A 27,129-nucleotide genomic window follows, 5' to 3' on the forward strand; every position below is an offset into this window, starting at 1 on the left:
GTAGGCTTAGAAGAAGCCGAACCTGGATAAATCTGCTGAGTGAAGTATTTCTTACCTTAACTTCTTATTTATATTGCTTGCTTTAAATAATCAAAACTGACCAAGTAAAGAGGTCAAGTTGAGTTGTGCGCGTTAAAAGTCTGAGCTCAGGAATAGACTCTAAGTGCTATCTCCTGACTCAAGCTAAGAAACTGACCTAGTCACCTGTTGACTAAGCCAGTACCTTACTGTTTACTCAGCGCCGCTATTCAAACCTTTTTTTCTCTAGAAAAAGAAGTCTGCCTAAATTGCAAAAAAGTTTAAATAGTTCCTAACCCCCCCTTGGAACTATACTTGCAACTAAACAAGGGACCAACATCCAGGATTTGAGGGAGCGAGGGGCAAAATTCTAGGTAAAAATTTTTTAGACAAAACATGTAAAATTGTTCAATTTTTTTGTGACGAAAAATGCAAAATCGTTCAATTGTAATGCATTATTTTCATGATTTTTTTGATAAAAACGTAAATTATAATGTTTCCGACTCGTAATCATCCATTTCCGGGATTCTCGGGTTGTTACGCATCAAATATCCCTAACGTTTTGGGTCAGGTGCAATTTTACCCCTAACATCTAAAATGGTGCAATTTTACCCCTAATGTTTGTAGCCAAGAGCAATTTTATCCTTCACGTTGATAAATTGGATCAATTTCAGACACTATTATAAAATACAGTCATTTTTTTCTTTATTTTGCACCAATTGCATATCAATTTTATAATTATACACCAATTTTACCTCTAACGTTGATAAATTGGATCAATTTCAGACACTATTATTCATGACCGAGAAGACAATTTGATGAATTATTTCTCAAATTGACCCAATTTATCAACGTTAGAGGTAAAATTGCTCTTGGCTTCCAACATTAGGGATAACATTGTACCATTTTAGACATTAGGGATAAAATTGCTCCTGACCCAAAACATTAGGGGTATTTTTGCACTTTAACCCTTATTTTTGGACTTAATTTTTTTTTTACTAGGATGAAGGGGGGGGGGGGGGGACAAATGCCCCATTTGCCCCCCTACATCCGCCCCTGACCAGAAGTTGTGTTTGCACTATAAAAAGTTAAAGATTGTGTCATTTTGGTTTAGATGGAAAGAAAAAACAACCAACTATAGATGCATTTTTTCAGAAGTAATGACTTCTAGTTGATTGCTTGAAAGGTTTTGGTATATATATATATATATATATATATATATATATATATATTTTAAGTAATTCAATAATTATTAATTTATATTTTCATTGGGCCCTTAAGGATTTAAATATTTTTATTACTTAATGCATTTAGCGAGGTTATTACTTTAGTCCATTGGCCCATGTTGGGACAGAAAGACTTTATTATATAAACAAATTTATTACTTTATCGAACATTCATTTATCAATGTTTAAAATGACGATGCCTTCTATGCTTACTTTGTTTTTGACAAAGTAAGCTTTACTTTATTTTTTCTACCATTGGATGAGCTTACTTTGTCAAAGTTCATCACCATCCAATAGTGAAAAAAACAAAGTAAGCATAGCCTAACCCTTAACGGTATTAGAGAAATCAAATTTATAAATTAAAAATATTATGAAATTCAATATACATAAAAATTAAAAATTAAAAAACATAAAACATAAACTTCTTGAAGTAAAACTATTATTATTATTATTATTATTATTATTATTATTATTATTATTATTATTATTAACATGTAAATATAAATAAAATAATAAAGTATATATTTTATAATTGAACTAAAACTATTTTATCATTCAACTTAAAATATGTAAATTATTATACTTTTAAATTTAATTTTATATATTTCTCAATTTTATATACTAAATAAAATTTATTAATATTACAAAGGTAAATCAATTTTGGTATAATAATTACAAAACATACAATTGAAAAAATTAGTATTAAATGATATTTTAAATATATAATTATTATATGTAATTATATATACATTAATTATTAGTAGATATAATAAATTACAAATTAGTTCACTGATTGAGGAGTCTTCTTGGTATTAAGAATTCGCTTCCTCGACTCACCTTGTTTATAGAGAGTGTTCTCAAAGATGTTAAAATTTAGCTTTAATTCAACTTAAGTAGTAACTGACTCTAATCGAATCGAGTAGAGCTGATTTTTGACAGCTCACATTAATCAAAAACTAAAATGTTCTAGTTTTATCCCTACGAAAAGGGAAGCTAATTAATTTTTTAAATAAGATTCTCTTGGTCTTATACACTAATTTTCAGTTTAATGCATAAATTATCTTAGAATTACAAAATTGCACCTAACATTTGTCTAATTAACGAATTAATATGCATCTTAATTAAAACAACATTTACCAAGTGACAACAGAATGATAAATATTGGAGGAGGTCAAGACATCATTAATGCTATTGGGATGGTCCACATAGCTACTCCAAATCCTAAGAACTATATGAAGTGATTGATGGTATCAAAATTACATAAAAGTGTCGTTTACTTTTATGCCTTTAATTAGGTTTTAATAATAAATATTAGTGTTTATTTTTTTTCAATTTATTAGGAGGTATTTATTTGTTTGTAATTGATTGAGTGACCAATCTTAAGAAAAAAAATTATTTAACGAATTAAATTTAAAATGCATTTTAATTAAAATAAGCATCATTTCATTTCGACTAATGAGGTAAAATAAGAAAATTCAACTTTTAGTCCAACATTATAAAAAATACTAATATGTTAAAATTTTATATAAAAAATATTTATATTCTCTTTAAATAATATTGTATTATCATATATCTTTTTTTTTTTGTATTTTAGAAAGTATCCATGCTCTTAAATCCATTGTTAATTCTTCAAAAAAAAAATCCATTGTTAATTTATTTTTTCAAATTACAATTGTGCATTTATGATATTTAATACTTAAAGTTTAATATTTATTTTTATAATTAAATTTTTACTTTTTCAAACTATATTGAATGAAAATAAATTCTTCATATAATTTTATACTATTATTTTTCAAGGAATGAGCAATTACTTCATTAATAATGGAAGTTATCAACTTCAATATAACACCATTCCTCCTACTCGACCTGTTGTTGGAATTCCAATTTTGCCCCATCATCAATTTGCTAATAACATGAATTTTGATAATTAATTATTTAATTAATTAAATGATTTTCCTTATAAAATATAACGTGGTTACACAATTAGTACTATTCAAAATTCTCTAATAAAAATTTATCAATATAATATATGCAGGTGGGGATTATAGGAGCTCTGCAACATCATCGTTAATGCGACAATATTCTGCACTCTACACTGATCAAAACAAGAGGTGCACAAATATGAACTGCAACACATATGATACTCCTATGTGGAGAAAACGCCCACTTAGCCCCAAGGTAAATCTATTTTTTTTTTATCTTTTAGGGAGTGTTTGGTTGTGTTAGAAGGCACCATGGAATGGGAATGAGAATGAGATAATCTCATTCTTAATGTTTGATTTACTAATTTTAATCATGGAATGGGAATGTGATTCCAATAAATCATGGAATAGCCATTCCCCCTCTTACCCATGGTTATGAAATTGATTCCTGGCAGTTATTTCCCATTTGTTGGTTTTTAAACTTTTCTTTACACCGCACCACGTCTATCCACCTTTTTTGTTGATGGTTATTTTTCATGCTTTTTAAACATTTTGCTTTTATAAAGAAAATAGTATAACCAATTTTATTATAGGGTTCTCCCAGGTTTATTTTATTTTTATTTTTTGAATGCCTATGTTTTAATGTAAGTGTTTTTTAAGAAATGTTTTAATGTAAGTTAATATTAGTAATATATTATTAATTAACTACCTGATATATCATTAAAAAAATAAACACATTGGTTTCAAATAATTTCTATATAATAATATATAGTATATTTATTTATATTTTAATTGAATTTATGAATATTTTTATAATTAATTTTGTAGGTTAGTTTGTGGGTAATGGTTTTCGTATTTTATTTATCTATTAAAATTTTAATTTTGTCCAATTTTGATTTTGATTCCAATTCCGGAATTTGAACCAAACACTTTTAAAAGTGACCGAATTCCAATTCCGGATTAAACCAAACAAAATAAATAAATAGTCATTCCGATTCTGATTCCGTAACATTCCGATTCCGATTCCAATTCCGATTCCGAAGTTTGAACCAAACGCCCCATTACTATTTCATTAAATTAATATATGTACCACATAGTAGTGGAGTTAGATTCAAAATTCGCAAGATTAATAAAGGGAAATTCGTTAAATATTGCTGAAATTTTTCGCGACTAAAAATCTGAGATGAAATTTGAGACGGAAATAATTCCGTCACAACATACCATCACAGTTTGACAGTTTTCTAGTAGTGCTTGTGCGTCAATGATATGAAATCACTGGCATGTTCTGACTAATTCAAAATTATGACGGAATTTATATGTTTAACAACGGATGAATAATTTAATTTATTTTTCATTTCCACCCTTGACCACACATCGATATTATAGTTAAGGAATACGAATTCTATGGATAATTTTGAACTCAACACTAGAATAGTTATCCCGCACATTTTCAATTTCTCATGCCAAATAAAACAATACTGATTTATTTTATTTTTTCTTTTAATTTGCAGACATTGTGTAATACTTGTGGAATTAAGTTTAGGAAGGAAGCGGGTCGAAAAAGAGCAAGAGAAGCAGAAAATAACTCGAATTGAAAATAAAATGAATAAATTTGTTTGGTTAGTTTCTAGTATGATACTTTAGCTTTTCTATTGATCATATTTTTATTAAAATGTTGAATGCTGAGAAAACTATTTCATAATTTCCTGAATTTTACTATCCTTTCTGTTGCTTTAGTTTTTGGGCCTATTAAGTGGAATTTAGTATGGAATAGTTTCTTTATGAGGCAGAAAAAACAATAACAAAACAGTGGAGTACTATAAGGGAATATTTATCGAATAGATCGTGCCTATCAAGCACGTAATATAAAAAAATGAGCTGTATACTAGAGGAGCCCTCAATTCCTTCATATTTGGTAATCTTAGATTAGGATTAGGACAAAATATAATAATGATTATGATTTAGTAAAAAGTAAAGGGGTTTGTTTTGGTGTTCATTCATGACTGTATTCAAACTATAATGTATCCAAACTCGACTATCCAGACACATTTTTTTGTTGTCAGTTGTAGTTTCATGTGAAACCTCTTTCATCCTATCTTCAAAGAAGAATAGAAAATAAAAAAAATGTCTATATCATTCAAATCTAAATCATAAGTTTAGGAAGTCAATAAGATCATCACCGTACACTTTTGTTTTCAAGATCTTTTATATATATATATATGAAAAGTCTTTAATGGTTTCAACCCATCCCATGGAACCAAAATAAAATAGCCCCTCAATAAATGCAGATCATATTTCTCTCTCCTCAATTAATTCTTAGACTTTCTTTCTCCATTTACCTTTACAATTCACCATTTTTACAGAAAATCTGATGTATTGTTTTCAGATTCTGGTGCTAGGTTCCAGATTCCGGCTACCACGATATAATTTTCCGACCACCACAAAAAAAATTCCAATTAGCAAAGGAAAATTTTATTTAATTTTTCGTTGAGGAACACTTTTCCGTTGAGACCAAAACCTCAATTTATGTATTCTGGGCAGTCGTTTTTATCGTCCAGGGACAAGTTTTAATGTAACCAAAGAAGAAGACGTTTTATTTAATCTTCTATTACTATTTCTTCACTGTTTATTATTTTCTTGGAATCAGAAGAAGTGGTTGATACAGAATTTGTAGAGGTAGTTCTATAGAAAAAGGTATCCATTTTAAAAAGATTGTTTACAATAATAAATTATTTTCCTTACAATCCAAAGCACTTTCTAGATTTCACAGCCTTTCCACTAGCTTACTACCCAAACACAAGCTTAGGAAAAAAGACTCAGGAAAAATAAATTATTCTTACAAAAGATCTTTCCAAAATAAACACGAATTTTCTATAAATATACCCCCCAGGCTCTGATACCAGACACGCCCACGAATTTCCTATATGGATTCTTTAGTGGTTATTAAACAGATGGATTCCTTCCTTCAATTTTTGTCCATTACTTTTAGTTTTATTTCAGAATTTATAATATTTATTAAATTTATAATATGTTTTTTAGATTAGTTGAATTAATATAAATGGATTAAAATTTTAAAAAAAAAATAAAAGGGTAAAATTATCCATTGATTATTTTGTATTTTCTCGTATTGTAGTTATCAAATACACTAATTATATTCACACTTAGTAGAAACCAAATACTTTATAGCTTAATTTTTTGAACCTTTATAATACTCCCTCCATTTTTATATATATGACGTTTTGGAGGTTGGGAAAAAGTCACAAATATATGACGTTATGGAGTTTTTTTATAGCCTTTGTCAATTTTGCCCTTTGTTGCTGTAAACGTAATAATGAATGATTTTGGAAAAAACAAAAGAGATGATTTTGAGTTTCATTCTCCAAGCAAGAAGATGGAGAGTCTCTTTGCAAAAGAGGATAAATTCCACAAATGAAAATGAAGGTTATCATACCGCCATCCTTCTTTAATAAGCAGTCCAATAGTCATTTTTCTTTTTTATATAATTGTGATAGGCATTTATAGCTCATGATTATGTGTAAAAAAAGCAGCCTAATTAAGCCATTTGATTATGGGCAATTTGGTCCATTTTAGTCTCAAAAACATTTGCCTTGTTTAGTGTGATACTCTCCATAACGTCATATATATAAAAATGGAGGGAGTATTCAACAGTCAAACTATTTGTTGTTCAACACTTAATCTTCAGTTTTATCAAGCAGCACCTAAAACTATTAATGAGCCGAATAATTTCACTCATTACTAACTTACCATGAATGGAAATTTGCCCGTGTTAGAATCTATGTATAACGATTAATAATACGTTTATTAGAAATATTTATAATAATAATAAAATACTCCGATTAGAAGAGCGAAAAATATGCTAACTAGAATTATTTATAATGATTACAAAGCTTATTATTAAAATATTTATAATGATTTGGATTGAACACAGCACTATAAACCATTAGAGTTTAATGAATAACACTCTTAACTTTACAAATTAAAGAAGGAAACTAACAAAATTAAACCCTCAGTAAGTGATAACAAAAATGATGACACTTATCAAGTGCATATTCAACTGAATCATATTAGAGCATCATATAATAGCTAAAAGCCATTTATTTATAGATGTAAACTAAATCATGGAAGCAAGAATAAATCAATACATGAAAACCATTTAATTGCGCATGAAAGAGCATATTCAGAATTGAAACAAAGTTCAACTAAGTAGATCAAAACTTGGCTACTAAGATGAGTGTCAGGATTTGAGGGAGGGGGCAAAACTCTATTTAAATATTTTTTTTTAGACAAAATAGCATTAATTGAAAAAAATATACTTTAGTACATATTTGCTATTCGATATAAAATGTCTTAAAAAATATAAAAAAAACTTCTAATGCTAAGTAGATCGACGATTACGATGTGTCAATTGACATCTACGATCTTTCATAGCTTGAAAACGATCTGCTGCCTCTACTCACTACAAGAAATCCTACTATTTGTGACAATAATTTAATTGTCACATAAATTGTTGTAACAAAATATCTATTATTTATGACAATAATTTTTAATTATCATAAAAACTAATTTTATGACAATTGTTTTTGAAATCATCACAAATAAATAAATGATTTTGTAACAATAATTTTTACTAGTAAGTAAAACGTTTGTGCGACGATTACAATTTCTTCTTCCTCTCTAATTCCCTCTCAAAAACTGTATTTTCCCCCAACATTACGAATAAAATTGCACCATTTTAGATATTAGGGGTAAAATTGCTCTTGACCCAAAACTTAATAGGTATTTTTGCACCTTATCAAAAGCCTACAAGGAAAAACGGCGTAGTTTTGAAGGGAACCAAAACGACGTCCTTTTAGAAAAAAAAATTGTTTATTTTTTCGGGACGAGGGGGGGGGGGGGGGGGGGGGGGGGCAAATGCCACCTTTGACCCCCTACATCCGCCCCTGACTAAGATAATAAACACACTCTTCTGGTTAGCAACTCAAGGTATAATATTATAGCAAAAAGGCACAATAATATTAGCTTTAGCCTTAGTTGAAATTATCATATATTAATATAAGATCTATCATTGGGTTTTAGACACCTAATAAAATGATGATTGAATCTACATCAAAAACTCGAAGCATAAAACACTGGATTTCTCAGATGAAACTACCTTAGCTTGTGGAAATATTCCACACCATGAAGAATGTCATAGAAAGAAGAACATAACAAGTGATATACTAAAAAAACTGTTCATCAAAAGTAAAACCTGAAATTTCAAGAAGCACCAATTACCAGATTGAAAATAGAAAAAAAAAAAGTATATCATTTATTTCTATTGGCAGAAAAGGGAATCAAGTACTAAAAGCAGTTAAATTCAGCTGACGATTATAATAATTTCATGTATATTATCTATATAACAATATTTGAATCATTTAAGAGACATAAAATGCAGTCCAAGTACCTTAGCTCTACATCAATTAGGCCAAGATAAAAAAAAGCGTGGACAAAGGTACCTTAGCTTCACCCTTTATATATATATATACCACATCTTCAACAGGGAAAGTCTAACATGTATGCATAGTTACCTTTATTTAGTTTTGGAACAAAAGAGTTTCTATATATCCCTTGTTTTCAAGAATTATAAATGTGGAAGGATATATCAGATAAGAAAATTACATATTATATAGTGCTCTTGCCACTCAACTCAAATTTTACCACTAATTTCCTCTGAGGTTTATAATTGCTTTATATATGCACAAAAGCTACAATTGCAGTGAAAAATAAACTATGAATTAAACTAAACAATACAAAACGATCCCCTATCCTTGAAGTTTCATCAAATTTACAATTCAGAAGGTCTTGAGAGAAAAAAAACTAGGCAATAGATCTAAGGAAACCGTAGATGTTACCTCTGCTTTACCTTCATACACATGTGATCTTCTACATTGAGAGGTTAATTATCAGATTTGCCACCCACTTTTTTGTATCTCCAAGAGCATGAACATGGAAACCATGAAAGCCTGGCTTTAGCACAGAAAAGCTTCTAGTTACAATGGTTGGACCTGAAGAAAAATCAAATTTAAGATCATTACATAAAGAAGGATTAGCAAAATTAACTTCAGGCTAAAATCCCAAGAATGGTAGAATATTGTCTCCGTCTTGGGTAAAAAATAGTCCTTTTGACAACTTCACTACTGCCAAGAACAACATAGTCTTCACCCACTGTTCTATGTGATCTAAATAGGATACAAGCTAACAACTACATATACACCATTGCTAAGTATATAAAATCATATTTAAGAACATGGAGGGTGTAAATATGCAACACATATATGCTATGAACTGCCACTTTTGCGGTTTTTTGCCTTATTGACGAAGATGGACAAAAGGGCAGTCACAGACTGGAGTGGAGTAATTGTTTGCAACATGAGAAAGTCCTATGTGGCATATATGCTATAAAAACAAGCAGAGCTGTCAGAGGCTGTGTCCTATGTGGCATCTTCTTTCTTTTTTAACAGTCAAGGGCTCTTGATCTGCAAGCAAGAGGTTGAAAACTAGGAGTGGTTAATCTAAAAAACATGAACACAAGAACCTGAGGTTCACTATGCAATTAACTTATTGTGCCATGATCTATGAAGAATAAACATGGAGAATTGGGATTTAGGTTGAGAGGAAATTATCAGAATCAAGATTTTATTTTACAAGTCCTTGAATTTGACTATCCTTTCTTTTATTTTAATTTTCTTTTATTTTAATTTTTGGGCCTATGAAGGAGAATTTTGATATAGAATAGTTATTTTCAAGTATGAAAAAACAATAATAAAAGGATCTATGTACTGTAAGGGATTTTTTTATAAATGAGCTGTACAGTTTCTTCACATTTGGTAATGGGCAGAATTTCTTAATAAATAAGGTCTCTCTCTCACAATTCTCATCAAAGCTAATAGCTCAAGGTCTCTCTCTCTCTCTCTCTCTCTCTCCCAGCAATTAAGCACTCCTGAGGTAAGTATCTTTCCACAATTTCTTTTTATGTTTTCATGTCTTTCCACAAAACTGTTTCAGAGAGTGTTTTTACAAGACCATTGTTTTCCACAATTCAGCACTCCTGAATTTTGTTGTCTTTCAAACTTTTTGTTAAAGTTTCACAGACTGATGACACAGTTTTCCATTACCCTTTACAAAAAGATTTTGTTAAAATCAAATCAACAACATGTATGACATCTGACCTTGAAGATTGGATCAGCATTGTTTGACATAAAGCTAACTCCGATCAAATAGATGTTTAAATGTCAATTCTTTTGTTTTCTGGTAAGTCCATCTGATCTTGAAGATTAGATCAGAGTGTTTTCACACACAAATAAATGAGATCAAATAGTGTTTTTACACAAACAAAAACTTTGAAGACTGATGCATGAATGGACACAGTTAAAATCGTAATCATTCTTCTGCACATTATTTTTTGGCTTAATCTAATATTACTGCCAAATCAGTTTTTTATTTTAATATTGTTTTTGAATCCCTAATTTTGGTTGCTTCTTTATTTTTTAACTTGACAGTAACAGTTACTATATATTCTCTCACTTAACACAGGAACAAAGGGTAATGGACAGTTCATAATCTACGAAATATGAGTTCATTATTTTAATATTATTTTTGAATATCTCTTCTATCCTAAATTTGGTTGTCGTTGTTTTTTTTGTTTTTTTTTTTTTTTAACTATGACAGTAAAAATTGCTACTATATATTCTCGCTCTTCTCTCACCTGCTTGAATTTTCATTGTTAAATAAACGCAGAAAAAAGGGTAATGCATCAGTTTATAATCTGAAATTACAGACAAATTAGTTTATTAATTTAATATTATTTTTTAATCATTTCTTATACTGCCATTTGATAATTTTGCTTGAATTTTCATTTAATCATATGAATAAACACACGAAATGGATCATGAATCATCTAAGAAATATGGGTTTATTAATTTAATATTATTTTTTAATCATTTTTATACTTCCATATCACTTTATTACAGCCATATGAGTTTAGTTTTCAAACATTTTTGATAATTTTGCTTGAATTTTCATTGTAATATAAATCAGGAAACCGAGATGATGCAAGAAATATGGACTTGAGCTTAAAACTGGGTTTACCGTATCAAAATGATAATCAACAACAACATGTTCTTCCTGCTCCCAACTTTAACTTCATTAATCTCTTTACTGCTCATCAGGTATTAATAACTACTGTTTACTTTGATTGATTGAGGATAATTTATTCATGAATCTAATGATACAAGTAGGCATTACAATAAACTAAAATTGTAAAAAAACGTGAAATTCTTACTTTTTGAATTACATTTATCAATTGGTGCAAAAATATATAAACAAAACATTGGCCTTTCATGAATAATGTTTGAAATTTATCTAATTTAATTAAATTAGCACAAAAAACTTGTTAATTTTAGGCATTAAGAGCATCTCCGTTTCTCATAAAAAAACAAAGAAAAAAAACTATAAAGAACTTTTAGTTTATTCTCTAAAGAAATATAAACAATTAGCTTTTAGTTTTAAAAGTACAAAAAAAAATATATCTCCAACAATACTTCTCATATTCATTACTTATTTGTTTTTTATTATTAAAATTATTTACTAACAATAAGAAGAAATAAATTTATCAATAAAAAATAAAATAAGAATAAGATTAGAAAGAAAGCACTGTTGATTCGAGGAGTGACGGAAAAGTCTATAATCCATTTGAATTAGTTTTTAACATAAACTCTTTAAAATTTAACTTAAAAATACAATAGAAGAATCTCTTGAAAATAATCTAACACTTATATTTCCTGCCATATCATAAGACTCGTTTAGCTAAAAGTTTGACTTTGAAGTGTCATGTCATTTTTAAATTCCGCCATAGCAAATAATTAAAATCGACAGGTTAGATTTAAAGTGTGTAATTTTTTATTAGGCCCAATATTTCTCTAATTTCTCCCATTATGATGTACATACCACAATAAGTATATATATATATATATCCGAAAGATGGAGGAAAATTCCAAAACAAAAGAAGTCAAGTCAAGTGTTTTGTCTATAATTATATTAATTAAAACTCAAAAATATATAAATACTAGGAATTAGGAAAACACCAAGTAATACTTATAAATATTATATTATTACCGGCTACCGGTTGCCATAACGCCACATTAATATCTAACAATAAGCAACACACTTCTTCTTACAGTCCATAGTGCATCCGCCATCGCCTCCATCGCCACCATAACCCATAACCCTTCCCTGACCGGCTATAAGAGGTGAAACACTTAGCCGGACACCTAAGTTTCTTCTTGTAACACGACCCTTTTTCTTTGCACACAACCGTAGGCCTTAGAATAACACTTTTTGAATACCCTCCATTCGGAGCTCCATATCCAGATCCATACATGCCTCCGATGATCCCTTTTCCCAAGTTCTAAAAATATTAGGAGTTCTAAAAATATTCTGTTTAATACTTCTCTTTTATTGGTTATATATACATATTAAGTGCCAAAAAAACCAAAAAGTTTTATTACCATAAAAATTTCAATAATTAAGTATTTTTTGTTATCGTTAATTTAGAATTGGGATCAACCGAATGACCAGTATCAAACCCTCAACCGGGAAAATATCATTCCACTAATTAAAAAGGGTAAAAGGTCAAAGGTTACATGTTGAATTAGGATTGACAAAATTTATAAATGATATTTTGTTTTTTAAAACTAGTAAAAATACTAATATTTTTATAAAAAAAATGATACTAATCTAATATTATAAAATTTATGTACAGATTCTCTAAGCATTGAATAAATTTATCTTTGATTAAAAAAAGAATTATAAAATTCAATATACATAAATATTAAAAAGTATAAAACATAAACTTCTTGAATTATAACTATTATTTTCTAAACAAAAAAACTATTATTATTATTACTAACATTTAAATAAAATAGTAACATATTTATTTTATAATTCAATGAAAAATATGTAATTTAATATACTTTTAAATTTATTTTATATATATCTCAATTTTATATACTAATTAAAATTTATTAATATTATAAAGGTAAATTAATTTTGGTATAATAATTACAAAACATAAAATTGAAAAAAATTAATATATTTAAATGATATTTTAAATATTTAATTATTGTATGTAATTATTTTAGAATTATAAAATTGCACCTAGCATTTGTCTAATTAACTAATTAATATGCATCTTAATTAAAACAACAATTACCAAACCACAACAGACTGATAAATATTGGAGGAGGTCAAGGAAGCATCAATGCTATTGGGATGGTCAATATAGCAACTCCAACTCCTATGAACTATGGAGTGATTGATGGTATGAACATTGTATAAAACTCTCCATTACTTTTCTACCTTTAATTAGATTTTAATAATAAATATAGCATTTATTTGCTTTTCATTTATTGGGTAGTATTTATTTGTTTTTAATTGATTGAGTGACCAGCCTTTTAATAATAAAAATTATCGGATTATTCGATTTAAAATTTATTCAAATTAAAATAAGTATCATTTGGACTAATAAGGTAAAATATGAAAATTCAAAGTTTAGTCCAACATTATAAAAAATAATGTGTTAAAATTTTATATAAAAATATTTATATTCCTTTCGAATAATTTTGTATTATCATATATTCTTTTTTTTGTGTATATTAAAAAATATACATGCTCTTAAATCCATTCTTTTTTTAATTAAAGATTGGTTAGCGAAGAAGGGCATGCGGCAAACATCCCAGCTATTTAATTGATTTTTTTTTTCGAATTTCAATTGTGTTGATATTCAATACTTAAAATTTAATATTTTTTTTAAATTATCAATTTTTTATTCTTTCTTACTATATTTAATGAAAATAAATTCTTCATATAATTGTATAATTTTTTTTCTCAGGAATGAATAACAATATTGTAAGCAATATAGGAAATGGTATGCCAAATATGCACTTCAATGCAGGCTCAACCCAAATTGGAAGTCATAGCAATTACTTCATTCATAATGGAAGTCATCATCTTCAATATCACACCACTCCTCTTACCGGATCTGTTGTTGGAATTCCAATTTTACCCCACCATCAATTTCCTAATAACATCAATTATGGTAGCTAATTTATTACGTTTTCCTTTATAAAAAATTAAAGTGATCACATAATTAGTATTATTCCCTAATAAAAATTCATCAATATAATATATGAAGGGGGTGTTCACATAAGCTCTGCATCGTCATCGTTATCTTCTTCAAATTCTCGAAAGGACTCAAGGCGACAACGTTTTGGCCTCTATATTGATCAAAACAAGAGGTGCACAAATATGAACTGCAATACTAATGTTACTCCTATGTGGAGAAAAGGCCCGCTTGGCCCCAAGGTCATTCTCTCCCTTTCTCTTTTACTATTTCGTTGCATTAATATATATAGCACATAATTGTGGAGTTAGACTCAAAATTCGCGATTGAAAGCTCATGACATAATTTGATAGTGATATGAAATCAGTTACATATTCTGACTATTGAATATTACCGACGAAATTTATATGCTTAACAATGTACAAATAATTTAATGTATTTTGCGTTTTCACCGTTAGTTTGGGGGTTGATGGATCTTTTGGACATCGTGACTCCCCGTCTCTCCACCATTGACCACACATTGATATTATAATTAAGGAATTAGTATTATACTAGCAGTATACATGTGCTTTGCACGAAAAGCTTTTTTTTTTGTATGTTTTTTATAGTTTTATTTATATTTTTTTGGGAAGTAAGTATTTATTAAATGAATTATGAAAATTTTTCTTTAAAATTTTTGAAATTTTTTTTGATATAATGGAATTAGTCTTTAAAAATATATTACCCATAAAAAAAACAGAAAATACTCTTTAAAGTCAAGATAGTTTAAGAGATGATAAATTCATGCTTATTTAAGTGCATAATATCGATTTATGAAGAAGTGAAATGTCTACCTGAATCTTGATCAAATATATTGATAAATCATGCATTTTCGTTTAAAAAAAAGACATAACAAATGAAATTATTACGATTTAAATTCTCAATTACATAATCTAAGAGGTTTTTATATCTAAAAAAAAATTAAATTGATGAGTAAAATGGAAGAAACATATTAACTTGAAATTTTTTAAATGGGACCAACAACTTGAATTTTTTTAAATGTGATGAAAGAAAATATAAGTGGTAAAAAAAAGCTACTCTTCATTCAAATATTTGACATTAAAAAATAAAATAAATAAATTATATTTTAACCCGTTACTTATTTTGAAAAGTATCACTTTAACTAATAAAATTTGCAATACTATTTATTACTTTTTAAAATTCTTTGCTAGGAATTAAAGCAAACATAAAATTAAACTTTTCCTTTTTCAATTATCTACTTATCATATTATAGTTAACGTTCTCAACCATTCAAATCTCAATCATATTATATATAACACAAAATTTTCATTCAGAAATAGTTAAATGGTGATTAATTGAGTTTAAAAAAAACTAAATTAAAAAAAATGAGATGCGATGAGAAAGATTTTGCCCGCATATATATTGTTATAAGTAGTCAGCTGAATTTTTTTGGAATGAAAAGGTCTGGTTTCATTAAACAAATATTCACGAAGCAAAATTGCATATGAAAGTGAATACCAACATATATAATAGTTAGATAGTGATATGGACCTTCTAATTCTAACCTTATAAAACAAAAACATTCAAATGCATCAAAAAATACAAAATCGAATCCAAAAAAGGAAAAACAAAATATTCTGATAAATCAGAAAAACTATAACTAAACGCATTAACCAATGGAACAAATCTTTGAGATGTTTAACAATGGATTGATTATCTTGCTATTTCAGAAAATAATTAATAAAAAAGTCATTAATTTAAACATGAATGAACTTATAGCTTCAACGTGATATATTTGTTATTCACTTAGATAATATGCTTTCCGTGTATTTGAGACACCAACAAACACATAGTCTAAAAGTGATATACGGCAAATTTGTCTACAGATTTAGTATACAGTATAGATGGATAATTTTAAAACACTAAATAGTTATTCCACACATTTTCAATTTCTCATGCCAAACAAAATAGTGTTGATGTATTTTATTTTTTTCTTTGATTTGCAGACATTGTGTAATGCTTGTGGAATTAAGTATAGGAAGGAAAGGGATCGGAAAAGAGCGAGAGATGCAGAAAAGAACTCGAATTAGTTCTTTTATTGATCAAATTTTTATTAAAATGTTGAATGCAAAACTATTTCATGTCGGTGAATTTTACTATGACACCACCTCATAATCTGATTTGGTGTGCATGGCCAATAAAATCAGTACAACTGTTATTAATTAAGGTTTTTACTTCCTACCTCAAAAAAAAAAAAGGTTTTTACTTCCATAATTATTATCTTTTGAAACAACTTTCCATCATTATTTTGATTCCATCATTAATTAAGATATGCAGATGAAATTTGTTTCTTCAATTTCTTTTACTTTTTTTATAATTTCCCATCAATCAAACATGTGATTGAAAGAAAGTTCCAACTTTTTTTTTTTTTGAGGATTTCTCAATTGTCTGTTCTTTTATATATAGAACTGAGGTGTCTGTTTGGTTGCTGAGAAAATGAGGTAAAAGAAACAGGGTTAGAAAGCCTAAACAACATGAATTTAAATTAATTTTCTCTCTAAAATTTTCTCAGCCATCAAACCCTAAATTACAGAGTAGGAAACCCAGAAATTTGAGGTTGAAGCAATTCCTAAAAATAGAAAACCCAAAATTGAAAATCGGAGAAATAACTAATTGAAGATTGTTTATTATATCAGAAACCAGCAGAAAAATTTGAGAGAAATAAAGAAGTTCATCCCATTGAGTCTTCTAGGTCTTCAATTTTAAACGACTCAGACTGAAATTGAAACGGTTTTCCTATTCAAAGCCTTCTCCCTCCTACCGCAATATATCAGTGATGGTAGACGACCAAGGAGAACAAACTGAGCAATGGTGGGGGCCAGTGGTGGTAAGCAGAGTACAGTGAACGGAGTTATCTCAGGTAGTTTCAGAGAAGAGAAAGGAAAAACATTAATTAATTTTATTAGAAATTTAATAAGCAGAAAGAGGTGATCTTATATATAAATTGCACCCTTTTTTTTCAGTTCTCCTTTTTCTGTCCCTTGTCTCTCCTTATTCCGTTATCTCTTTTCTCGTTCCCTTTAATTATTTTCACCTGGTGTTTCTCTTTTTTGAGTTAAACACAGGAAGAGAAATGAATTAGTAAAATTAAAAGAATGAAGAAAAGGCAAAGGAAAGACACAAATATGTGGTATGAAGGAATTAGGAATACTGAACGAAAATCTTTCTATTCTCAAAATTGAAATAAACAATTTTATATCTTAGTAATATTTAATTAGAAACGCATAAACAAGAGTATAAATCAATATTACTGATGAATGAATCAACAACCATCAATGGTGAAGCTCCGTCTAGCTTTTGTTTCCAAAATGAGGGGGTAAATTACACATGTGGCGATTGAATTTACTTATTTTCACAGTATCACATCTAAATTTAAAAAAATAACTTAAAAGTTACTAACTTTATTAGTTAAAATTTAATGGGATAAGGTTCAAAATACCCTAACGTTTACAACCAGGAGCAATTTTATCTATAACGTTGACAAATTGAATCAATTTGAGAAATAATTAATCAAACTATCTTCTCGGTCATAAATCTTACCATCTACACTTTATATGTGCATCAATTTATGTAACACCCTGGTCCAATACCATGTAGATATTGTCCGCTCTGGCCCAATTCCAACACATTGGGCCTCACGGCTTTAAAACGCGTCTGCATGTATTGGATTCACATCTTACTAAGAAGCCCCAATCACTCCCTCTCCGTTTCCGATGTGGGATTCAGTTCATTCCTGTCCCCATCGCCATCCCTTAGGGCCGCTCCTTGCTCAGGCCTTCTTACCCCGACGCCACCGACTTCGGACCGGGTCGTTACAGGTTTTCAGGTTTTTCCTGCATTCAGGCTGGCCAGCACAACGATCTCATTCCCATTAGCAAATTTTATAGACACTCATTATATTTATTATACTATTTGGATTTGATTATTTGTTTAAATTTAAGTGAATATTACTGACAGGTTAAATTGTTTGGTTGGTTAATTAATTCTTTGGTTATGAGATTTTGATAGACGGTAATAAATGAGGAGCCTTTATATAATTATGTTGGTGTTTTTGCTTAAATTATGATAATTGCTTAGTTTTCTATACGCCCCGGAACGGGGGTTACAATAAATGGTATCAGAGCCGATTCTCCACGTACGATGTGTGGTTCGGGGACGAACCAGGCGAAAGCTGGTGGGCCTGTAACGACCCGGTCCGGAGTCGGTGGCGCCGGGGTAAGAAGGCCTGAGCAAGGAGCGGCCCTAAGGGATGGCGATGGGGACAGGAATGAACTGAATCCCACATCGGAAACGGAGAGGGAGTGATTGGGGCTTATTAGTAAGATGTGAATCCAATACATGCAGACCCGTTTTAAAGCCGTGAGGCCCAATGTGTTGGAATTGGGCCAGAGCGGACAATATCTACATGGTATTGGACCAGGGTGTTACAATTTATCACTCATTGGTAGCACATCTCAAACATACAATTAGACGTGAAAAATATTAAAAACAAAATAAAAATATATACAGTGTTTTGTAGGAGTTAGGACAAAAAAAAAATTAAATAGTTTACCGAATTTATAAAAATTAATCTCCAATTCTATTATTAAATTATAAAAAATATGAAATCTTTTTTTAGAACCAACTGATATGCAATTAGTACGGAATAAGGAATAAAATATCTGTATTTTATAATAATGTCTGAAATTGACCTAACTTGTCAACGTTATAAGTAAAATTGCTTTTGACTGCCAACGTTAGGAGTAAAATTGCACCATTTTAGACGTTAGGAGTAAAACTGCTCCTAAGTGTGAACGTTAGGAGTATTTTTGCACTTTATTCCAAATTTAATTGTTATAATGTTAAAAGTATAAAGTTAAGTGACATTCATATTATGTTTTGAAGTTTAATATTCATACCGTGAAAATAAATAAAATTCAGTGGCAATGGATGTAATTTACCCTACATTGATAGATTCCTACAAAACGGTGATAAACACGTCGGACTGATTTTGAAGAGAGAAAAAACAAAAACAAAACTAATTACTATCCTCTATTGTAATTACACAATGTTAATTGTATTATTTATTTTAAAGGTTAAATACTCACTAGTACAGAAATGCTTACTTGTGTCGCACTTTTTCAGGTTGTTATGTCGCACTTTTGTGCGACACAACAGGGGTGCGACACAAGAACTTTGCATCGCTCTTGAGAGCGACACAAGCTACTCATCTGTTGTGTCGCACCTGTCACGCGCGCGATACAATAGAGCGATAATTCTTGTGACGCGCTTCTAGAATGCGCGACACAACATATGATAATTCTTGTGACGCGCTCCAAGGGTGCGCGACACAAGGTTCCCGATTAATCTGGTACACTTTGTATCGCTCTTTCCTCACGCGCGACGCAAAATATTGAATTTTTTAAAAAAAAAAAAATTTACAAAATTTTCCAGCATCTAGCATAAAATTTACGTCATTTGCTACAAAAGAATCATATATTTCTGGGGGAACCAACAACATTCATTACATACTTCAGTCCAAGACACCATAAAAATAATTTAGAATTTCATTTTTAATTTGTGGTCAACAAAAAATTGCAATGGGTAAAAGTAAGGCTACACAATTTCTTAGAGCCACAACCTTCTTCAAATAGCTTGCCATTTCGACATTTGAAATAGAAGGAACCTTCTGGCCAGGTACATCAACCAGACAACGAACTTCTGTACTACTGATAGGATAGAATAAAATTGGAGAAGGATCTCCTAAATTAACGTGCCCATGATTTGCATAAGGAAGTTGGCAATTCTCCAGGACCAACCCAACAAAACAGGAAGGCACATCAACCTTTAGAAAATATGAGAAATTAAAATTAATTTAGAGAACATCTCACATACTGATAATATAGTAATAATAAAGGTGAAATTTTTGGGGGAAGTTAACAAGCACCTCAAAAAAAATCCTAAACTAATGATCCACTATTATTCTACAAGATCATGATTTATCACCTTAGGGTTGCAAAGAGAGCGACACAAATTTGAGAAGCATCCATCACAAACAATTGTCAAAGGTGCAAAAGCAGTGAGCTCTTCACCGTTTTTTGTTTTATAATGCACTCCTTTGATTGTCCATTGCTCTTCAAGAAGAGAAGTAACAGTTCCTTGCTCCATTTGTACACTAGGTAAAGAAAAACAAAGTTTAGATAAATCACATTTGAATTATGATCATAATATACAACTTGATAATGCATAAGGTCTTTTCTTCTAAAGACAAGCAAGAAGTTACTAATGCCATGATTTTAAGACCAATTCAAAGTTACACGAGGTACTCGCACATTTGTTAATTCGTACTGGATAAATGAACATACTTGGGAAGGGATGCAGCTTTTTCCCGCATCCTCTGTATAAAACGACCATTATGAAAGCTCCTTCCTGCTGCATCAGAATGGAACTCTTCCAAGGGATAAGCAAGTTGGGTATGTTTTCCATCCTTGAAAAGAGCATAACCAAACACCCGATGTGCATCAATTTCTTCCACACAATCTGCAAAAAATGTCATGGTTCCTTAAGCAAGTGGGCCCTACTATAATATGAATGCAGGATATAGGCGTAACCACACCATTACCAATACATTTAAAATCAAACATAGCAGTAGTAGCTTTAGAAAACTGTTTTTTTTTTCTATTATACCTTCAAGTTCCAACTCAATTAACTTCAGGTAACCGGCTGGTTGTAGCAACTCGCCAACAATTCTGTCAAGTTCAGTCAAGTCTTTTTCAATGAGATGCACTCAACGCCCCTCCTGTTTTCCAAATCAACAATTAGTAACTCATGTTAGAAGCTCTCTTGAAATCCTATGCAAAAGAAGTAATCCGATGCAATAGACAAAATCAATCATTGCGCTAACTAACTAGAAGAAAACAAGAAGAACGATGAAACTCTGGCAAAGCACATCCTTTATTTATCAGATATATACGAAGAAAAAAATATCAATGGAACTCCCCAACAACGAGCCAGACTATGCATTTGATGGTAAGTCCATGGCTTGCTAATCAGAAAATAAATTGGCAATAATTAATAAATTAGTACAAATACAATCGAATTTTAATATTATAGTAAAATAATAGTATTATAGTAACTTAATTTAAACTAGACTGTATCATTTTAAGACAAAAATAACCATTGATTCATTTTTGGAGCGAGATACCCATTGTTTACATATTAACTCTATCATACGATCAAGGTCAATATGCAAGTGGGTCTGAAATTAGAGAAATTTACCTTAATATTAGGAAGGTTCAAGAAATTCTTGGTGATATGAACAATGACCTTGTCCATAAAAGCAGGAGCAATGTATAAACCATCCATATTGTTATCCAAACTGTATCTGAACACACACACCATCTTCAAAATTTCATCCCCCAAAAGAAAAGCAAAGTAAAGAAACATTAATTAAATAATTAAAATACTTACTAGCGGAGACCTTGACTGATATAATCATAAGAACTCATGACAGCATAGTGAGTTCCAGTGCCCATAGGAGCTTGGAAGAGATCATCAACCTTCCCATTACCTCTAGTAATGTCCTGTTGATCATCCGATTCATCAAACGCAAGACCTCTCCATTTGTCTTTCGAGCTCTGTTTCTCCTCATCATATTCTGCTACAACCTTCATTTTTCCTGATGATAAAATCCTGTGATTTACATTGTTAGAATTGTGTTTCTTCAAACTGTTGCCGAAGAACGATGAGGTGCCATTCGAATTCAACTGCACAAAAATGATAACATCGTAATTAGGAAACAGCTTCCAGGCATCATAATTCAATTTTACAGGAAACCAAACTTGAAAACTAGTAGGCTCGTATAATACATGACTTTTACTCGATGGACCCAACGAGAAATCATAAAGAGAAAAGATACTAACAATCAATTTAACGGCTCACATAATTTGCAGCAATATTGTCTCAACAAGGCAACTACGCCAAAGCACACATAATTAAGAACATATCCCCTAATTCCCACCGCGAAGACAAAACCCTAGATCCTGAAACAGTAATTCTCAATCAATCAAATCTCTAAAATCCTCAACGGATTAGAAATTAGGTGTTCCTCCGATCCGACATCCCTCATGAGCACATCAAACCTTTAGATTTTGATCTGCATCTCTGTTTATAAGATTTAAACCTTTAGATTTTGTGCAGAAGAGGTGAAGATCGAGAGGTGGAGGAGGTGGAGGCCGCGGTGGAGAAGCCGTTCCCTGTTTCCGGCTCCGTGAGAAGTGGAATGACCGGAGATACGAACGGTGGTGTGCGAGGTGGCAGTGCAAAGTGGAGGTGGCGGTGTGCGTAGGTGGAGGTTGGCGGCGATGGAGTGGAGTTGGGGGAGATAAAATAAAACCCTAGAAAATGGGTTAGCGGTGATGGAAGCAGAGATGGAGAAAAGATTCTGGTTTTATTATCTGAGTAAAGATTCTAGTATTCTAAAATGTTTAATATTATTTATTATAATCAGTGAATGGTTGAGAAGAAATAAAAGGGGTTCAAATGGTGAAGACATTTGATGGTGTTTCAACCGGTTCGATTCTACATATTTACACTTTAAATATATATGTTCCAGTTTATTTTATTTTTAATTAATTTATATGAGATAAGTTTTTAAGTTTATATGTATGTACATGCTATTTGTTTTTCATCCTTTTTTTTTAATTCTTTAGTATTTTAAGAAATATGAAGAAAAAATAATTATATTCAAATAGTAGTTCGTATTAGTTGTGTCGCACTTTTAAAAAGGAGCGACACAAAGATAACACACTATTTGTGTCGCTTTTATAAAAGCATGTCACAAACACACTCCTTGTGTCGTTTTGGTAAAGGCGCGTCACAAGCTTGCTCTTGTGTCACACTGTAAAACAGGCGATACAAGAAGTAACTTGTTTGTGACGCGCGCTCTTCAAGCATGACACAAGTGATGACACAGAATACTTAGTTGTGTCGCGTTTAAAGAACACGCGACACTAGTTACTCTATTGTGTCGCTTTCTCTTCAAGCGCGACACAAGAGGTGCGACACAAGTAAGCATTTCTGTACTAGTGACTAGCCTTTTATATCTAAAGAAGGGCTAGGATTTAATGTACATCACTTCTACTGTTTTAGTAAAACAGAAAAGGATTCGGAATATATATATATAAAGGAGAGGGCTCTTGTGAGAACCCTTTCTTAGGTGAAGACACTTCCTTGGGTGAGAACACTCAAAACTACGTAGTTTTGAATAGAAAAATTAAACAAAAAACACTGCTGCCTATGGGGATCAAACCAAGGACTCTGCATTTACACTCCACACTACTTACCACTGAGCCAATTGCTTTTCTTGTGTATTATGTTGCGCGTTGCTTAATATACTACAACCCTTTTAGCTTCTATTGTTTAATATTTGATGCATGCACTTATTAATATCAATTAAATGTGCCTAATAATAAATTATTAATAAAAAAATAAATATGCATAATAATGAATTATTAATAGAAAAAAAAATTCAAAAACATGCTCTAATTTCTTATTTATTTAATTCCTCTATATTTTTGTAATTTATATTTTAAAATATTAAGGAAGATGTTCTAAATATTGTTACATATATTCTAAACTTTATAATTTGTGTTCTAAAAATTAAGTATAATGTTTTAAAAAAAATAGTAAATATATGGACCATTTTTACATTTGTTCTATAATATAATTTATAACTCATATTCTAAATAACATAACGCATGTTCGAAAAAACATAACGCATGTTCTAAAGTTTATAGTTTGTGTTCCAAAAATTAAGTATAATGTTCTAAAAAAATCAGTAGATATCTCGATCGGTTTTTCATTTGTTCTATAATATAATTTATAACTCATGTTCGAAAAAACATAACACATGTTCTAAAAAACATAACGTATGTTCTAAAAAATATGTCGTACGTTCTAAACTTCATAGTTCGTGTTTTAAAAGTTAAAATATATGTTCTAACGTTTGTTTTAAAAAATATATAATTTGTGTTTCAAAAATTAAGTATAATGTTCTAAAAAAATCAGTAGATATCTCGATCGTTTTTTCATTTGTTCTATAATATAATTTATAACTCATGTTCGAAAAAACATAACACATGTTCTAAAAAACATAACGTATGTTCTAAAAAATATATCGTACGTTCTAAACTTCATAGTTCGTGTTTTAAAAGTTGAAATATATGTTCTAACGTTTGTTTTAAAAAATATATTTTCTTATATAAATAAAATATTAATTTGAAATTTTATTAAAATATATAATATATTTTTACTTAAAAAATATTATATGGACCATTTTTACATTTGTTCTATAATATAATTTATAACTCATATTCTAAATAACATAACTTATATTCTAAAGTTTATAGTTTGTGTTCTAAAAATTAAGTATGATGTTTTAAAAAAATCAGTAGATATCTGGATCATTTTTGCATTTATTCTATAACATAATTTATAACTCATGTTCGAAAAAACATAACGAATGTTCTAAAAAACATAACATATGTTCTAAAAAATATGTCGTATGTTCTAAACTTCATAGTTCATGTTTTAAAAATTAAAATATATGTTCTAACGTATGTTTTAAAAAATATATTTTCTTATATAAATAAAATATTAATATGAAATTTTATTAAAATATATAATATATTTGGTGCCTTCTATGGTTACTTTGTTTTTGACAAAGTACCATTATTTGGTATGTTTTCACCATTGGATGATGGATTAGAAAATTAATCCAATAGTGAAAACACACAAAGTAAGGCTTACTTTATTAAAAACAAAGTAAGCATAGCCTTTACCTAATATATTTTTATTTAAAAAATATAATATTGAATTTTTTTAACATCAAATGTACTTAATAATATATAAATAAGAATTGTATAATGAACAAACTAAAGCAAGCGTTTTTTTATTTAAAAAATATAGTATTAGATTTTTTTAGCATTAGAAGCATTTAATAATATATAAATAAAAGAATTGTATAATGAACAAACTAAAACAAGTGTATTTTTATTTAAAAAAATATAATATTAGATTTTTTTTAGTATCAGAGCCACTTAAAACTATATAAATAAAAGAATTAAATAATAAACAAACTAAAGTAAGTGGCCCAGCGGTAGATGGTGCTTGCATGTCACTACTTCCATATCCAAGTCCCATGTTTGAATCCTCTTGTTCTCACCTAACAAAGTGTCCTCACTTAAGGGAGGGTTCTCACTTGATCCCTCCCCTATAAGTGAGAACCTCCTCTTAGGTGAGAACCACTAAAACTACGTAGTTTTGAGTCTAAAAATTAAAAATAAAACGCTGTTGCCATAGGAGTTCGAACCTTGAACCCTTAGTTTACACTCCAAATTACTTACCACTGAGCCAATTACTTTCCTTATATGATATGTGCCGCGCTGATTAATATACCATCGCACTGTAGCTTTCATTGTTTAATATTTGACGCATGCACTTATTAATATTGATTAAATATGCATAATAATGAATTATTAATAGAAAAAAAAAGAAATGTGCATAATAATGAATTATTAATAGAAAAAATTCAAGAACATGCTCCAATTTCTTATTTATTTAATTCCTTTATATTTTGTAATTTATGTTATATAAGAAAATATATTTTTTTAAACATACGATATAACATATAATTTAACTTTTTTTTTGAAACAACATATATTTTAACTTTTAAAACACGAACTATGAAGTTTAGAACGTACGACATATTTTTTAGAACATACGTTATGTTTTTTAGAACATGTGTTATGTTTTTTCGAACATGAGTTATAAATTATATTTTTGGAACAAATGAAAAAACGATCCAAATATCTACTGATTTTTTAGAACATTATACTTAATTTTTGGAACACAAACTACAAACTTTAGAACATACGTTATGTTTTTTAGAACATACGTTATGTTTTTTAGAACATGTGTTATGTTTTTTCGAACATGAGTTATAAATTATATTTTTGGAACAAATGAAAAAACAATCCAGATATCTACTGATTTTTTTAGAACATTATACTTAATTTTTGGAGCACAAACTATAAACTTTAGAACATACGTTATGTTTTTTACAACATACGTTATGTTATTTAGAATATGAGTTATAAATTATATTATAGAACAAATGCAAAAATGGTCCATATATTTACTGTTTTTTTAAACATTATACTTAATTTTTAGAACAAAAATTATGAAGTTAAGAACACATGTAACAATATTTAGAACATTGTCCTTAACATTTTAAAACATAAATTACAAAAATATGGAGGAATTAAATAAATAAGAAATTAGAGCATGTTCTTGGATTTTTTTCTATTAATAATTCATTATTATGCACGTTTTTTCTATTAATAATTCATTATAATGCACATTTAATCGATATTAATAAGTGCATGCGTCAAATATTAAACAATAGAAGCTAGAAGTGCAGTGGTATATTAATAAGCGCGCGGCATAATACACAAGAAAAGTAATTAGCTTAGTGGTAAGTAATATGGAGTGTAAACAAAGTGTCTAAGGTTCAAACCCCCAGGGTAGCAGTGTTTATTTTTTTTAATTTTTAGACTCAAAACTACGTAGTTTTAGTGGTTCTCACCTAAGAAAGTGTTCTCATCTAAGAAATGGTTCTCACAAGAGCCCTCTCCTATATAATGCTAATTAAAATTTATTAATATTAGAAAGGTAAAATAATTTT

The 27,129-nt window shown here is 29.4% G+C and overlaps 1 protein-coding gene across 3 annotated transcripts; it reads right to left on the bottom strand.

Annotated features, from left to right (window-relative positions):
- Positions 1-19,871: 19,871 nt before the first annotated feature.
- Positions 19,872-22,903, bottom strand: LOC136200858 (squalene epoxidase 1-like). 3 transcript variants are annotated; one of them, XM_065991342.1, is made up of 8 exons: positions 22,526-22,903; positions 22,307-22,426; positions 21,855-22,150; positions 21,663-21,768; positions 21,072-21,183; positions 20,750-20,924; positions 20,391-20,559; positions 19,872-20,229 (listed from the first exon to the last, which is right to left on the bottom strand). In XM_065991342.1, exons 6-8 carry the CDS (start codon positions 20,776-20,778, stop codon positions 19,969-19,971), a joined length of 459 nt encoding a protein of 152 aa, XP_065847414.1. In that variant the 5' UTR covers positions 20,779-20,924; positions 21,072-21,183; positions 21,663-21,768; positions 21,855-22,150; positions 22,307-22,426; positions 22,526-22,903; the 3' UTR covers positions 19,872-19,968. The 3 variants fall into 3 exon arrangements, with proteins under 3 accessions (XP_065847414.1, XP_065847415.1, XP_065847413.1); XM_065991343.1 differs by lacking the exon at positions 22,307-22,426 and having other exon boundaries at positions 22,567-22,903; XM_065991341.1 differs by having other exon boundaries at positions 22,326-22,903.
- Positions 22,904-27,129: the final 4,226 nt, after the last annotated feature.

Source organism: Euphorbia lathyris, chromosome 7 (genome assembly GCF_963576675.1).
Source record: "Euphorbia lathyris chromosome 7, ddEupLath1.1, whole genome shotgun sequence".
NCBI classification, from domain to species: domain Eukaryota; kingdom Viridiplantae; phylum Streptophyta; class Magnoliopsida; order Malpighiales; family Euphorbiaceae; genus Euphorbia; species Euphorbia lathyris.